At 40.5% G+C, this 17871-nt stretch overlaps 1 protein-coding gene across 6 annotated transcripts in view; it reads left to right on the top strand.

Annotated features, from left to right (window-relative positions):
* The window catches only part of ulk4 (unc-51 like kinase 4), a 266746-nt gene that overhangs the window by 66807 nt on the left and 182068 nt on the right, over positions 1-17871 (top strand). For all 6 annotated transcript variants that reach the window (XM_062984172.1, XM_062984171.1, XM_062984173.1 and 3 more), the window contains 4 exons: positions 3351-3533; positions 6699-6826; positions 11448-11581; positions 17550-17671. In XM_062984172.1, the coding sequence (XP_062840242.1) occupies positions 3351-3533; positions 6699-6826; positions 11448-11581; positions 17550-17671 (567 nt within the window). The remainder of the gene's footprint in view (positions 1-3350; positions 3534-6698; positions 6827-11447; positions 11582-17549; positions 17672-17871) is intronic.

Below are 17871 nucleotides of genomic sequence, written 5' to 3'. Positions count from 1 at the left end.
TAAATACAAGTTCCCAGGTCGATGCTGCTTTTGGGACTGTATACCTATCTTATCTGATATGTATATGAGAGTTGTTATTTCTTCCGGCACAACAATCTGTCCTTATTGCTTAGTCTCCCATTTGAACAAGTCACAGAGAACATGAAAAAGAACAGGTTGCTTACCAGCAACTGTGATTCTTTGAGTAGTTATCCGTGAACCCACACATAACCCTGACAGTTCCCCTCTAATGCATGTCCTGCCTGCTCTTAGTCCTTTGGGTTGCTGCATCTGCATCCATGGAACAGAGGGTTTAAGCATGAAAGGTGCTATATAGTGTTACTGAAGGGAGATGAGACTACTAAAAAAGCTCATGTAATTACTCTAAATAAACTTCCAAGTGGTGTAGTGCACAGACGTATATAACCTATTTGTGGGAATTCAGAGACAACCCATGTAATAATAATAATAATAATAATAAATTTATAACTCGCTTCCATCTTCCCAAGGGGACTCGGAGCGGTTCACATGGGGATCAAGCCCAATCAACAGACGACAGCATATACAATTAAAACAATAACAATAAAATAACATTCATAAAATACATTAGCAAGCATCAGGACTAAACGGTGGGGTTCTTAAGCTAAATGGTGGGGCTATTAAGAACCACACTTACTGGTAAGCAACTTGTTCTTTCACATGCTCCATTGTGTAATAGAAGATTGGTTGCCAGTCGTTCAAAGTGGGTAGTCACCTGCATATACTGTACTAGTTTTAGGCATTCCCGGAGGAAATATAAATGGATGCACCAACACGCACCAGCTAATTCCTCTGCAAAGCCAGGAATACAGCTTAATGGTGTAACATTAGAAAATGTTGACCATTTCCGCTACCTTGACAGCCACCTCTCCACAAAAGTCAACATCGACACTGAAATACAACACCACCTGAGCTTTGCGAGTGCAGCATTTTTCCGAATGAAGCAGAGAGTGTTTGATGATCAAGACATCCGTAGAGATGCTTGTTTATAAAGCCAATGTCCTCCCAACCCTGCTCTACGCCTGCGAAACGTGGATGGTCTACAGACATCACATTCAACTCCTAGAGCGTTTCCATCAGTGTTGCCTCAGAAAAATCCTGCAAATCTCTTGGGAAGACAGGTGGACAAATGTCAGCGTGCTGGAAGAAGCAAAGACCACCTGCATTGAAGCAATGCTCCTACGCCATTAACTCTGCTGGACTGGCCACATTGTCCGAATGCCGATCACCGTCTCCCAAAGCAGTTACTCTACTCCGAACTCAAGAACGGGAAACGTAATGTTGGTGGGCAGGAAAAGAGATTTAAAGATGGGCTTAAAGCCAACCTTAAAAACTGTGGCATAGACTCTGGGAAGCCCTGGCCTTTGAGTGCTGTAATTGGAGGTCAGCTGTGACCAGCAGTGCTGCAGAGTTCGAAGAGGCACGAATGGAGGGCTTAAGGGAGAAACGTGCCAAGAGGAAGGCCCGTCAAGCCAACCCTGACCGAGACCGCCTTCCACCTGGAAACCGATGTCCTCACTGCGGGAGAATATGCAGGTCAAGAATAGGTCTCTTCAGCCATCTACGGACACCCCCCCCCCCGAGATGGAAGACAATCATCCTCGAACTACGAGGGATTGCCTAAGCACCATAAATGGATGCAAATTTTATTCTAATACGAAGACATTAGAAAGTGTTGTGAACCTTTTCCCCCAGATGTTGAAGTACTCATTGTTTCTCCTTCCCCAAAAATATTTTTCTCTTGAGGTGTGAACTATCTGTCGCACACTAGGTCAGGAACACCTTTACACACAGCATCAAACAGGGTCCAGTAGCTACCATCTTCAGATTATTTACAAAAGGCAAATACAAAAGGGAAAAGTCATTTCTCAAAAGGCAGTAGAAAGCAGTGCTATAAAATAGCAATAGTCCATAATGCAAAGATCAATAGTCCAAAATGATAATGTCCATGAAAAATCCCAAGTTATTCAGATACAGGAAATTCAAGAGCAAGATACATGAAAATTAAAATAACAAGGTACATAAAAATCCAAGTCCTTTAAACATAGTCAATAGCATGAAAACAAGAAGTTGAGCATGGCAAAAGTCCATTTGGAAACAAGGCAAACTTGAGAGCTGATCATGAATCTGAAGGTAAAGGGAGGTTGTCTGCTCTAAAGATCCCAGAGAACCATCAGCCGATTTAAGCTCAAACCTGACCCAACAAACATGAGATCATGTTTTCGGCACCTGTTTTTCTCATGAATTCTTTCTGACCATCTCATTAACCTTTCTTTGGCCCTCTCTGCCTGAAGACTTAATCTCTTATCACTTCTCATTGCTTGAAGGCTGGGAAAGGCCTTAGACCAGTGGTTCTCAACCTGTGGGTCCCTAGGTGTTTTGGCTTACAACTCCCAGAAGTCCCAGCCAGTTTACCAGCTGTTAGGATTTATGGGAGTTAAAGGCCAAAACATCTAGGGACCCATAGGTTGAGTACCACTGCCCTAGACACTGGTTCTCAAGAGAAACCTCATTTGTTTATTCTGCAGCTGTTGGCCCTGGCCTGTCTCTGTGATCTATGGCCAGCATTTAGCATTTCTGTCTGTGGTTCAACAGACACATAGTGAAAATCTCATTCTCTGAATCAGAATCCCCAGAATCCTCCACATTTCCAGCATCTTGCTGCTGAGCTCCAACACTATTAACCACTTTCTACAGTATCCTCCATGTGCTTTGTTATAATACTGTATGCTACTGTAAAGTTGATTGACTTTGAAATAATACTGAATGTCTTTAACAGGGTTTCTGTAGACAACTGTGTAGAAACACAGAATCATAGAGTCGGAAGAGACCACATAGTCCATCTAGTCCAACCCTCTGCCATGCAGGAAAAGCACAATCAAAGCACCCCGACAGATGGCCCATATAAATTAAAGCAGCAAAGGTCTTTCATATCTCTAGGCATTCGTCATTATCACTTCTTAACAGGAGCTGCCCCCATCAGATAGTACCACTTGCATGTGACTACACAGCACACTATTGTATAATTTTGTCTGCTTATCACCTTTGCACTGGCTTTTAATCCTGTTGTTTTATTGAAAGGCCTATGAGAGAAACAGTGAATTTATGCAACTTGCTTCCAAATGCTGCTTTCCTCTTTCTCTGGTTCTTAGCTTTCATCATCATTCGATAGTGTGGAATGAGAGAAAATGGATGAGCATATTCGGGAGACAAGGTGACTGCTATTCTTGGTGTGTGAGAATTTGAAGGAATTTAGTTTTCAGGTGCCATCTACTTAATAATAACCAGCAGTTCCCGGATTACTCTTTCTTTTCTTTTTTTTTCTTATAAAGGCATTATGCAAAATTACTCATCATTCACCAAGTGCCTTCCAGAGTGTGATTGAAAAAGTGGGATTGCCAGCTGTGATACACTCCTTGGCAACCGGAATATGCAAAGTTCAGCAGTACATGATGACTATGTTCTCTGCTATGTTGTCATGTGGCATCCATTTGCAAAGGCTAATTCAAGAAAAGGTTTGATTTGAATTGCTGTTTCTTACAAATATGTATTTATAAACTTCCTGTTGTAGACATTAAAATATCACACTAAGGTTCAGTGGCATGTTTATGTGTCTAGTTGCGACTTGGAATCATGATTAGAAGCAGTAATGTGTAAAGAAGGGATGGAAACCCTGTGACAGCTCCCAGCATGTCTTGTTATTGATTATGCTAAACAAAGGCTGCTGGGACTTGCCGTTCTACATCTGAAAACCTGAACTCTGCTCCAAAGACATATGAAATACATGGTTATACATTTTGTTGTTTGGCTCAAACATATATTTCTTGCCTTGCCATCAAAAACTGTCACAAATTTAAACTTACAAAACAGATGGAGAGTGCTAAACTGCTGATATAAACAATAAACTACTGGTTTTTTTAAAAAAAAGTAAAGCAAGAGGTCAGGGTGGTTGTTCCAGTTTCTACAATTGTTCTATTCATTCACCAAGCCAGGTGACTTTATCCTCAAACTGCCTTTATTGTTCTGGGTCAGGGGTTCTCTTTTCTGCTGTGGAGCCCTTTTTGAATCAAAGTTTTTTTGTGGATTCCCAAGAAATGTTTATATATTATATATTATCTATATATATAAAAGGCTTTTGGCATCACGGCGACTCACAAAACAACAAAACCCAACACCCCCAAACTCTAAAATTGGCAACACAATCCATCATCCCTGCCTCCAGTAAGATACAACACAATCACACAAAAAACACAATTACAACACCAAAAAAAGGCCAAAACCCACAACAGGCAATGTACGCATGCGTGCGGAACTCAAAGTATTTTTCGGGACAGCATGGCTGCCCAGGATCAGCTCGCTCCCTCTCTCAGGTCCCCCCCTCCTTCTCTGCGAACCCTTACCAGATGCCTCCTGGCCTTTTCCCGGCAGGCCCCGGCCCCTTCCTTCTCCCCATTCAGGCTGCACCCGGTCTCCTCGGGACCTCGGGGCCCACACCTTCCTGCACCCATGGGCCTTCCTATCGTCCCTCCACTGCCAGACCTCCTGGCCCCGCCCCCTCCACGGCTTTCTAACTCCCAAGTCCATGGGCTTTCCGGCCTTCCCTTCCAGGGCCAGAAAAGGAAAAGAAAAAGGTAAGCAAGGGTCTCCCTCCTCCTCCTGCTCTCTCTCTCTTCCTTTGGAAGAATTACCGCTCCCCCTTCGGCCACCCCATAGGGGCGAAGGAAGAAGAGGAAAAGGAGGAAGAAGGAAGGGGAATGGGCTTCCCGAGCGGGAGGAGGGAAGGGAGGGGGACGGTCACACTCCCTCCCCCCTCCCTCCCCTCCAAACAAAATATAAACAAAGGCAAGGAAAGACCCGACAATAAAACACAAGGTTGGGAAACAATGAAAAACAGGACGAGGAATTACAGGAGGGGCTTTCTTCGGGAGGGGGCTACCATGGGAGGGAACTTCTACTATTCTTATTCTTATTGCCATGCTTTCTATATTTTGTAATATATATATATATATAAAATACAAAATAATAAATACAGCCAGACATTGGAGTTGCAAGGATATTCAGTGCAATTCAACCACACCAATAAAAGATTAACCTTCGTAAAAGGCGACCAGGGTTTGAAACAGTGATACTACTCTGAAGCTGACCAACCAAAGATTTCCCCTAGGTAGCAAGCACCCAGGCTTTGAACCACCGAGGCTATTCATTACAATTCTACCAACCCACAAAAACATTCCCCTAAAAGGCAACTACCTAACCTTCTAGCAGCAAACCTATTCCTTTCGATTCCACCTCACCAAACAAGGATTCACATAAGAAAATGGCCAGACTTTCAGGCTACAAAGCTATTCACTGTTATTCCACCTACCTAACAAAGAATTCCCATACGCCACAGCAGCGCGTGGCCGGGCACAGCTAGTATTATATATATTATATTATATATATATGTATCATCGATGGTAAAACTTTTTGACACATTGTGTTTTCAGATATGGCAGATGGGGCAGGCCAGTGGCAGATGGACGGAGAGTCTTTGTGTGAACTAATTAAAAATAAATGAATAAACTTCTATGCACACTACAAATATCTCGTTTGTAGTGCAAAATAGAAAGGAAAGAAATCACAAAACAATATTTAAAATGAAGAACATTTTTGACCAACATAAACTTAACAGTATTTCAACAGAAGACCCCAGGGGTCGTCCAGTCTCTGTCTGCCATACAGGAAAAGCACAAACAAAGCACCCCCAATAGATGGCCATCCAGCCTTTGTAATAATCATCATCATCATAGAATCATAGAATAGTAGAGTTGGAAGAGACCACATGGGCCATCCAGTCCAACCCCCTGCTAAGAAGCAGGAAATCGCATTCAAAGCACCCCCGACAGATGGCCATCCAGCCTCTGCTTAAAAGCCTCCAAAGAAGGAGCCTCTACCACGGCCCCGGGGAGAGAGTTCCACTGTCGAACAGCTCTCACAGTGAGGAAGTTCTTCCTGATGTTCAGGTGGAATCTCCTTTCCTGTAGTTTGAAGCCATTGTTCCGTGTCCTAGTCTGCAGGGCAGCAGAAAACAAGCTTGCTCCCTCCTCCCTATCATCATAATAACAACAACAGAAACCCCAGAGGCTATACAGTTCAACTCCCTTCTGCCATGCAGTAAAAGCACAATCAAAGCACCCCCTGAGTGGTGGGTGGGAAATATGGTTTTGGAAGCAAGGAAGGCGAGAGGGAAAGGATCTGGGCAGTGAAGGAGGTGAGGGAAAAATTATTCTGGTTGAGAGGGGGAAGCAGGAAAGAGGAGGGAAAGCTTGGAGGGGGAGGGTACTACGGAGCCCCAAGGGCCCCATGGAGCACACTCTGAGAACCGCTGTTCTAGGTTATTAAATCATAAAGTAAGAACTCTAAGAACTCTAAAAGCAGAAGCCAAGTCATTAGACAAAAAAAAACTATAAACACACATATTACAGTTAGTAGGGGATGAATTTGAATATTGGTATAATCAGTTGACTTGTGACATAAATCAATCTTATCTGCCACTGTGTATAATTTTGACTTTGGAAAAGATTTTTCTTTCATTAAAACATTATTACAAATCCAGTCTTTTAAATTCAAAATGCTTAGAATAAGTTGGATTTTAATGTTTCCCTCATTGAAATAATCTTTGTATTCTTCCTTCCCTCCAGGACTTTGTGACTACAGTTATTACACTCCTTGAAAGTCCTTCTACTCTTATACGAGCAAAGGCTTTTTTGGTCCTGTTACAAGTTTTAATTAATAACAAAGACATGCTTCTTCTGAGCTGTCAAGCAAGGTAAAGTGGTGTTATAATTATAATTGAACCCAAGAATGTATATATTTCAGATTTTCCCTGCCATTTCCATTATGTTTATATCTTGCTAGCTTCCAGTACTGAGGCTGCAGTTAATTAACTAATATATACACATAATAAAAGTGAAAATCTGTATGTGTGTTAAGTGGCACAGGTGTCCATTTACACAGACAGGCTCCCGCCTGTACAAACAGCTACAACTCCCAGTGCTGAGGAGCTACCAATGAACATTGCAGGTTATAGTGGGCGCCATCAACATGTCCAAGAGCCCTGCCAGTGTCCTCCACAAACACCATTCTACCCACCACCCAAGTGAAGGCTTTTATATGGGGACAATTCCATCCTAGTTTTTCTGTTTTTCCTCCACCAAAGACACTTCCCAGTGTTCCTTTGTTTCCCCATTCATGTGAAATTTGCATGACCTTGTCCAATGCCTCTCCCTTAATCCTTTCCTACCCTTTCCTGTGGCACACAGCAAACAGAGCGGAATTGATCAGCAATTGAACAACTAAACATACTGAAGGGGTTTGGGGCACTGACTCAACAGGATGGAAGTTGTAGTTCACCCTGCATCAAGACACAGCCCTGTGACCCCCACTGACAATTGACCTGAACTTCATTGGGCACACAGAACCCCATGATGAACTGAACATACTGGACAGATTTGGGGGGAATTGGCCTTCGCTTTTGGGTTTAGGTACTGGGATTTATAGTTCACCTGCAATCAAAGAGCACTCTGATCCCCACCAATGATGGACCTGGACCTAACTTGGCACACATAACCCCCATGACCAACTGAGCCTACTGGAGGGGTTTGAGGGGAACTAACCTTCATTTCCTGGAGATGTAACCCTACATCTGGAGATACCGTGACCACCACCGATAATAGACCAGGACCAAACTTGACACACAGGACCCCCATGACTAATTGAACCTACTGGAGGGAATTGAGGGAGACTGATCCACCATAATGGGAGCTGTAGCTTACCCTGCAGCCACAGAGGACACTGAACCTTACCAATGATGCATCTAGAGAGCAAACTTGCCCAACATGACAACCTTTAACCACTGATGGAGTTTCTCGGGGTTAACCTGGCATGATGTCAGTTGTAGTTCACCCACAACCTTATGTCAGAGTATTTGCAGTGCAGCAGTAGTTGGATGGAAGCAGTGGAGCGCAGAATGAAGAGACACTCAGAGACGTTGGTAAAACTATTTACAAAGTTTTACTGTATGCAGCAGTAATCAACACAAACAGACTTGCAGACGACAGATGAACACAGGACTGTTCTGTTCTCCAACAGAACTTGACTCGAACTCTAGGCAGACAGAACTCAACTGAACTGACAATTGGTATGCACAAACACTTGTGTCTGGATACTCCCTAGTTCCAGCCACACATCAAGGTCATCATAGCTTCTTGGCAATGAACTCTTTCCACACTATGGTACATTCTGGATGATGCAATCAATTGCAATACAAACATGGCACAAATTGCATTTAAACACTATCAATACACAAATCCCACATTAAAACCTTATACATTTTGGACAATTAAAAATTTGACTTTTTCAAATAACCTGGTAAACGCCGGGTCCTCAAGCTAGTAGGTTATAAAACATGAATGAGAAGTGCAAAGTGGACTTTATCTAATTTCTAAGACAAAGATTCTATACTACTCAAGATACTTTTGTGGGCAGATAAAACACATCTGGCCTCTCCATAATTTAGAAACTGAGTTGTGATATGGTTTATTGATAAGTAACAGAACTAGCTTTTCCAAAGTAGTCTGAAATGTTAATCCAGGTTGCCTTGATCATCTTACTATATGATAATGGACAAATTGAAATGTTTATTAAGCAACATATTGATCTGGGTTCTTGACTGTGCTTTGTTTGTCTTCTTTTTCCTGAGGTGTATTTATTCTGCTCCAGCTTGTTACTATTTTTACTTCTGTCCCCTTTGTTAGAGTTCTGTTTTTCTTTTGATTATCTTCCCAATGAATTACTACATTTTTAAACAAAACATGGTTTTTCTGCTGCCACTTTTCTTTCCAGGATCAACTTCCCGTATTATTGTCTATTTTTGTTTCTTACGATTTCTGTATGCACGACATTTTCCCCCATATGTTTTTCAAACAAATAGATACTTGGCTTATCTTTTTGAACGAGCTGGGGAACAAGAAGTAAAAATCTCAAAGGTTTTATACTTTAGAAACGAGAGTGGTAAGGATACACAAAAGGTATTGAAATATTCACCCAACAGCAGATTGTGTGAAGAGAAAAAATGACTTGAATCTTAGAAAATACTGCCAGCCACTTGAAGGCTTGTTTCCTTGATTCTCAATAAAATGTTTTGATTTGTTCTTTTAAGTCAATATAGAGTAGTTTATTTTGTTCTGTATCAGAAGATTCTCACAATAACAAGCAAGTGTACTCAGGATGAGTAGAACTAACGCTCTGTAGGCACCATGTGCTCTCCATAAATCCGAGAGGATGAAAAGTATTTCCTCCTTTTTTTGTACTCCTCCCAGGAGATAGATTTACACAACGTTGTGACTGGAATTAACAAAATCTCCGCCAAAGAAACAGGCATGATACAGAGTGTTTAGCTATTATGTACGCCAGAACTTAATTGACAGACCCAGTCTTTTGAACTTGAACACACCCATTTGTATTTTAGAATGTTTTTATGAATGTTGATGTAAGTTAATAATTTTAATCTGATTTATAGTGTATTGTATAATTTTTATATGTGTGTTTATTGCAAGCCACCCTGAGTCCCCTCTCGGGTGAGAAGGGCGGGATATAAATGTTGTAATAAATAAATAAATAAATAAATAAAGAGGAGACGCAAAGAGGAGGCGGAATAATAGAAGAGCCGTTGTGATGGATGCATACTGGTGATAATATTAACTTCAGATTCCATTCAAAAACAGCCTGATTTTTCAAAGACAGACTTCTTCCAATACTATCGGATTTAATTTTATAATATCAGAATCTCAGTTTGAAAAATCCAAAAACTTCTATGATCCCATTGGCAGTCTCTGGGAAATCAATCAACAACTGTAGCAGTTGCTTGTTGAAAAATTAGATAAATCTTTCAGGCTTCTCTTTCTGAACAGATAGACAATGAGATAGGTGAATAATAGAACCACAAAACTATTAGAGTTGGAAGAGACCAGTCTCCAACCACCTCCTGAAAGATGGACATCCAACTTCTGTTTAAAAACTTCCAAAGAAGTTGGAAGAGCTGCACTCTGAGATTACATATTTCACTATTGAATAGCTCCTACTGTCAGGAGGTTCTTCCTAATGTTTAGGTGGAAACTCTTTTCCTGTAGTTGAAATGCATTGCTCTAAGCTTGCTCCTCAATATAACATCTAAATGTTTGAAATGTGGCTGTCATGCCAACCCTTAACTTTCTTTTCTCCAAGTTCCTTAACAAACAAGCCAAGTTTCTTAAGCTGCTCCTCATACAGCTTGACTTCCAGACCTTTTACCATTCTTGTTGCCATTCTCTGGACTCATTAAAGCTTATCAATATCCTTCTTGAATTGTGCCCAGAACTGGACACAGTATTTCAGTCAAAGATTTTTGTTAAGTAGCCTTTGAATTTGATACATTTTTAAAGGGAACTGTCAATGGGATTTTATCTTGGGCAGATATGGATGACTTTTATAGGCCTAATTACAGACCTAAATTTTAAGTTTCACAAGTGATGTGCTTGCTTTTCTATGAGTAGGCCTCATTGAGTTCACTGAGATTATTTTTGAGTAAAATTTTTAATTATTTTTATATTTAGGTGCTCTTAGTAAGATTCTGGTTGGCAATATACACAAGACAAAGAAAAACAGAAAATTGTTTCAGGAAGACTGGGATCAACATTTAAGGTGTTTTCTTCAAAACAAAGCTCCCGGAGGGTAGTGACAAGGAAGATGCCCATTTTGGTTATTGTCTCCCATTTATGGATTTTTTCTCACTTCAATTTAATAACAACAACAACAACAACAACACATTATTTATACCCCACTCCATCTCTGAACAAGGGACTCAGAGTAATCTTCCAGTCATTTTGCAGTAGGGGAAAAGGAATAGCACATTATAGATGGGTTATTTAATAAAAGAAGCCATAGCCCTGAGCCTTTATAGATGTTTTCAAATGGAAAATTCTTTATTCTAGCACTTAGAAGGCACTATGCAGCTATTCTATCTTTTGTCCCCTCAATGGATTTTCCACTATAAAAAAGATGAAAAAAGGGTGAAAAAACAAGGAAGAGGTATGAACAGAATGCAACATTGGCTGCAGCACCTGCAAAATTCACTGAATTAGGCAGAGCTGTGTTGTAGTATAGATCATCAGGAACTAATCTTAGAGGGTTTTGGTTCTTCAAATTGCAGTGTTAGCCTACTCTTGAAATATCTCACATCCATGAGGTTTCCACAGTTGTGACATTTTTAATTCAGCGTACATTTTTCTGTAACTTTTTTGACTTAGCCTTAGTATGATTATCTGGGTAAGTCTGAATACGCCCACCCGTCCTTTGACAGCCATGCCATTTTTTATCATATAACGTAATCTTTTACACTTCTTTATGTGTAGGTTGGTGATGTATATTGAAAGAGACAGCAGAAAGACCATGCCAGGAAAAGAACAGCAAAGCAGCAATGAATACCTGTCAAAATGTCTGGGCCTTCTCATCTGTCACATTGTGCAAGAGCTGCCACATATTTTAGGTAAATTGAGCTGCACCGCTATAAGAATATAGTCCCCCCTTTTCTGTTAATTTGTTATTCTGGGAACCCCTAAAGGGAGACATGGCAATTTTTTCTTCGACGGAGGGTGTCACTGGTGGCTAAATGCTTCTTATCTCCCTGGTGGGCAGGGTGACAGTTTCCCCCATCCTCAAAAACATATTAGACCAGGAAATGTACACACCATTGCCTGGGTTGATTCTGTTGTGCTTATAGTTCTACTTATTAATTGGGTGAAACATATGTTTGCCTAGTAGTATGTACAATTCTTAAAATTTGTTTTTAACCAGGTTTTTTTTACAGAATGGCCCAAGTTTATTAATGGGCCCAAATTTTTGGGATATCCACCAAGATGTAAATACCAAGTTTGGTCAAAATTGGTCCATAAATGTGCATTTTAGGTAAAGGTTTTTCCAACATTAAGTCTAGTCGTGTCTGACTCTGAGGGTTGGTGCTCATGTCCATTTCTAAGCCGAACAGCCCACATTGTCTGCAGACATCTCCAAGGTCATGTGGCCAGCATGACTGCATGCAGTGCTGTTACCTTCCCACCGGAGTGGTACTTATTGATCTACTCACGTTTGTATGTTTTCAAACTGCTAGGTTGGCAGTAGTTGGGGATAACAGTGGGAGCTCACCCTGCTCCCCAAATTCGAACCACCGACCTTTTGGTCAGCAAGTTCAGCAGCTCAGTGCTTAAATCCACTGCACTGTTGGGCACATTAAAGATATAGAAACCTGAATTCTTTTCTGTGGGAGGTACCTGAAGTAATTGATATTACCTTATTATAGTCTTTGTTTTGGTCCCATTTAGTAGCACACTTTGATTACTCAGTGGTGAAGTATGTGGATCTTTATAGCCCAGCACACAGCAAAACATTCTAAACCAGGAGTCCCCATCCTAATGTCTGCAGGCCAGATGCGGTCCTCCAAGATAATTGACCCATCCTTGTTGTGCCCCCCCCTCGCCCTAACTCTAGACTTAGGCTGGCTCTAAGTCTGAAATGACTTGAAGACACACAACAACAGCAATCCAAATTAACTTGGCTATCTCAGCCAAAATCAGACCCACACTTCCCACTGAAATAAAATTGTTCTTCATTTTGAGTATTGTATTGTTCTTTCATTTTTTGGACTACAAATATATGCCATGTACATAAGAATTTGTTCATGTTTTGTTCCAACTATATTCTGGCCTCCCAACAGTCTGAGGGACCGTGAACTGGCCCTCTGCTTAAGAAGGACTCTTGCTCTAAACTATAGTGAAAACAGAGGAAGAGCAGGGTTATTTTTCATCTTGGAAATTGGCAGTATTACTACTCCTAATATCAAAGTTTTTTTTTTTCCGTGTCAGGAGCGACTTGAGAAACTGCAAGTCGCTTCTGGTGTGAGAGAATTGGCCGTCTGCAAGAATGTTGCCCAGGGGACACCCGGATGTTTTTGATGTTTTACCATCCTTGTGGGAGGCTTCTCTCATGTCCCCGCATGGAGCTGGAGCTGATAGAGGGAGCTCATCCGGGCTCTCCCCGGGTGGGATTCGAATCTGGCAGCTTGCAGATCAGCAGCCCAACCTTCAAGTCACATGGCTTTAGCCCACTACTCCGCCGGGAGCTCCAATATGAAAGCTGGTACATGTGAGGAAAGGATACATTAGACATTAATGTATACAGATATTTTGTTTTAGTGATGTCGATGTAAATTGGAAAAGGAAGGACTGCTTAATTATATTCTGCATTGTCGCAGCAAATTCTTTCCTCCCAAAAGTCTCTCCTTTTCTGAAAAAAACATTGGATGGTTGTTATTTATGCTTGTGAATAGTATATAATTATCTTAATTGCCAGTGTTACATTTCTTTGCATTTATATGTAAATAGCACTAAAGTCTTCATCTTTTCCAGTAGGTGTAGCTATGAACCAGACATACAAACCTGTTCATTTTAAAATGGAAAGTCATTGCAGCACATTTTTCAGATTTACGTTTTATCGACTCTAAACATGCTTATTAAAGACTGATTAATTGCCTTTCAGCCTTAGTGTCAGCAGTTCAAGCTGTGAATTTTGCCACTTCCGCTGAAAGCATTATCTAATTTGCAGGCCATGTCCTCCTTGCTATGCAGCTCCCTTTGCAGGAACTGCAGAATTCAATAGGGAAATACCTTCCCGTTATCTGCTGTTTTTACTTGTTTCACATATAAATTGTTCCATGGTGGAAGCAGACTGCATGATAAGGTCAGTAATGTCTACAGTTTGGAGCTGACCCTGGTCAATGTAAGAGTTTCTCGGGGTTAACTATATACTACTTTGTCTACTTAGAGCAGAAATCCTTGCTTCACAGAAGGAAAGATAGTTCAGTTTTACTGAATATAGGTTTTGTGCGATTACCCAGAAGGTTCCAAGCACAACAGGGTGATATAATTGATCATGATACTTTCTACAAACTAACTGGATACCTTTAGCAGTTGGCATGACCAGTCCTCCAGACCTACGTAGATGTAAAGCTTTAAATTTCCAACTAACTCAGGACAGTGCTTTGGTTTTGGTTGAGGTTGATCTATTCTGGAATCTTGATGGCCGGTGTCCTTTTTCAGATAAAAAAGTTAAGTCCAGTCATGTCTGACTCTGGGGGTTGGTGCTCATCTCCATTTCTAAGTCGAAGAGCCGGCGTTGTCTATAGACACCTCTAAGGTCATGTGGCCGGCATGACCGCATGGAGCGCCGTTACCTTCCCGCCGGAGCGGTACCTATTGATCTACTCACATTGGCATGTTTTCGAACTGCTAGGTTGGCAGGAGCTGGAGCTAACAGCGGCTGCTCACGCCGCTCCCGGGGTTTGAACCTGGGACATTTCGGTCTCCAGCTCAGTGCTTTTTCAGATACATTGAAGCAAATTATGCTGGACAATTTTGCTTGCTTTTTCTGTCATTTAAGCCCCCCCCCCCTTTGAGTTTTCTATTTCTATGTTCCTGGCTGTTTTCAGGAAAAATTCTGCCTCTCTTTGTTGTCCTTGTATGCAAAGATAAATAATTACAATAGTTTTGGCCCCACTGTGAGAGAAAACAAATATTCCTCTGTGGTATTGTCCCTGTATTTGAGTGCCCCAAGTTGTTATGGAGGTATTATTTGACAGAGAAAAATGAGTAGTGTTTTGTAATAATCCTGACTTTTGTACAGAAATCCACCGTTTTTCCTATAGAATAATTCTTCCACAACACTTTGGGACATTAGAAAAGATAATCAGTGGCTTAAATTAAAAAAATAGAAACATATAAAGAATTACAACTGAAAATAATTACGAAATGGTATAGAACACCAATTCAGCTGGCACATATGATTCAGGGATTAAATCCCAAATGTTGGCATTGTGGGTGTCGGGAGGCATGATATGGTGGGAATGTGAAGAGATACAAAAATTTTGGAACCAAATCCTAAACCAGGTTGAATTACATACTAAAACAAAATTTGATATAAATATGCAAATTTTGTTAATAGGAATATGTGGGAATAGAAGAGTTAAGGATCAAGACCAAGACTTAATGTTTAGAGCAGCACACGCAGTAATAGTGTGGGGTGGAAAGATAAAAAGAAATGGACACTCGAAAAATGGTATGAATATATGTGGGATCAAATACAACTGAAAATTATGGATATTATAATAAGCAAAAAAATCAAGGTCAGACAAACAAGAAAATTAAAGAAATATGGATTCAATTTAAAAGATGGCTACAGACTGTTAAACCAGATGATGAAAGCTGGAAGAAAAAATTGGACAGAATGGAAAAAAGGCTCATGTAACAAGAAAAAAATGTTTGAGTTGTCAACAGGGAAGGGGGAGGGGTGGTTGTGGGGAAGGAGAAGGGAATGGAAAAGAAGAAAGTATGGTAACTATGGTTATGTATATAAAATAATAATTAATTTAAAAATTCCCTTTGGGGGGGAAAAGGCAAAAAAAACCAAAAAAAAAAAAAAAAACCAAACACTTTGGGCCGTTAGAACATGAGGAGAAAATGGGACTAAATTCTCACTGATCTGTTACTTTTCCCACAATATAGTTTTCATACTGTAGGTAAAACCTGTTTTGATCAGGGAATAGATAATTATCAGTATTACTTAATTTCCTACATTGGAGCTTAAACATAATCATGATCTCATTTTTATATATTTTGAGAGTGGACATTATAATAATCAATACAGAAATAAAGATCTGTTATCTCAGTGAAAGTGAGCAAATTATCTATAGCTCTCTCCATTACTGTCTTGTTTATGTATACTAGTGGTTCTCAACCTTTTTTTGACCAGGGACCTCATTGACCGGGGACTGCTTGACCAGGGACCACTTTGACCAAGAACCAACATTGGTACCAAAAGGATTATGAATCAGTTTTTGGTCAACATTTAGATTTGGTTTGGTTATTTGGCGTGCTGATTCAGAAAATTGCATTGGATAGACAACATCACCTCTAGTTTCTGATACAGAGCATATGCCATCCAGTAGTCGCCATCTGCTTGCCCACAGAAAACCTTATTTAATAATCTAGAATTGATGTGGTCTATCTATCCAATGCAATGATCAGTTCTGCGGAAAGGAGTAGAAATAAAATTAATAAAATAAAATAAAGAGGAAGGAGCTGTGGCGGGGGTCGGGCTGTGGCGCAGGCTAGAGAGCAGCCTGCTGCAATACATCATTCTGACCATGAGGTCATGAGTTCGAGGCCAGCCCATGGCGGGGTGAGCACCCGTCAATAAAAAATAAAAAATAGCCCCTGCTCGTTGCTAACCTAGCAACCCGAAAGATAGTTGCATCTATCAAGTAGGAAATAAGGTACCACTTATAAAAGTGGGGAGGCAAGTTTAACTAATTTACGACATTGGAACGAGGAAGTGCCGTCAGAGTGGATGATGAAGCAGCTGCTCCCCCCTGTGGCCAGAATCGAACATCCCCTCAGGAGAAGGTTAAATTGGTTCTGCGTCTGTCTGTCTCTGTCTCAGTTCGATGTGTTTATGGGCATTGAATGTTTGCCTTATATGTATATAATGTGATCCACCCTGAATCCCCTTCGGGGTGAGAAAGGCGGAATATAAATACTGTAAATAAATACATAAATAAATAAGGAGGTTCACAGACCAGAATTTCGTTCTCGTGGCCCACTGCTGAGCCACAGCCCACAGGTTGAGAACCACTGATCTATACCAAACTCGGCACATTTTCTTTTTATTTTATCATTCCTTTCCCACATAGCAGTAGCTTTGTGTCATGACCTTTTAAGAAGTATAATACCCGTATTTCATCTGATGCCAAAATACACCTGAAGCCCTATGATGGAATAATTCAAAATGAAACAATAGATTGTGCTGCAAGCTTAGACTCAGATGTCAAAAGGCACCTGGGAAGAGCAGTGTACCAAGTACCAGTAGCACTGTGTCTAATGATGCAACTGGACTCATGCCCAAAGGATGAGTCCAGTTATGCTCAGATGTGAAAGAAAAGTCCAAAGATGCATAAAATTGGGACCCAAAATGTCAGAAGTATGAATCTGGACATCGTATACTAGAAATGGAACATAGAAACATTGCAAAACGTGATGTGAGTGGAATAAAAATGGACAGGGATGAAACATTTTTGTAACATACACGTAGTATTTTATTCAGGACATGGAGATCAAAGATGAAATGGAGTGGCATTAATAGGGGTGATGAGGCAAAAGCAGTCAGGGGACATAATGCAAACTTTGAATATGTATAGGGAAAACCTATCAATATAACCTTATTATCTAAGATAGATAGACATGGAGGGTAAATCTAAACTTGATTTAGAAGTAACAAAAACAAACTTAACAATACTTTCATGGGGATGTTTTCTTAGCAGTCAGTGCTACTGTGTTTATTTCTAGGAAATTTTTTAGACAACACCCTTAATCTAATGTATTTATTTTTTTAATTAATTTGTTTTGTAGGTGACATTCTTTCTGCTTTGTCCAATGTATCAGGACGTAAGCATCCATCAACAGTTCAAACCAAACAGCTGAAAGCATGCCTTCCTATGATGCCTGTGGTCCTCCATCTTATGACATCCCAGGTATTAGTTGTAAAAAGCCAAACCAAACAGTATCACAGGTTTTTGTAGGTGCCTTGTTTTGTACTCAGTTGATTATAGCCCAGAATTTCTCCTTGCTCATTTCTTTTTTAAGGTGGAATAATTAATGTATGCCAATCAGTTATACAGGGGTTCTTGCACTTTGATTTTATTACACTAATGAAACATGTCACATCTTCATG

The sequence above is a fragment of the Anolis carolinensis genome, chromosome 6 (assembly GCF_035594765.1).
Source record: "Anolis carolinensis isolate JA03-04 chromosome 6, rAnoCar3.1.pri, whole genome shotgun sequence".
Lineage (NCBI taxonomy): Eukaryota > Metazoa > Chordata > Lepidosauria > Squamata > Dactyloidae > Anolis > Anolis carolinensis.
This window is presented reverse-complemented; position numbering and strand designations above follow the sequence as displayed.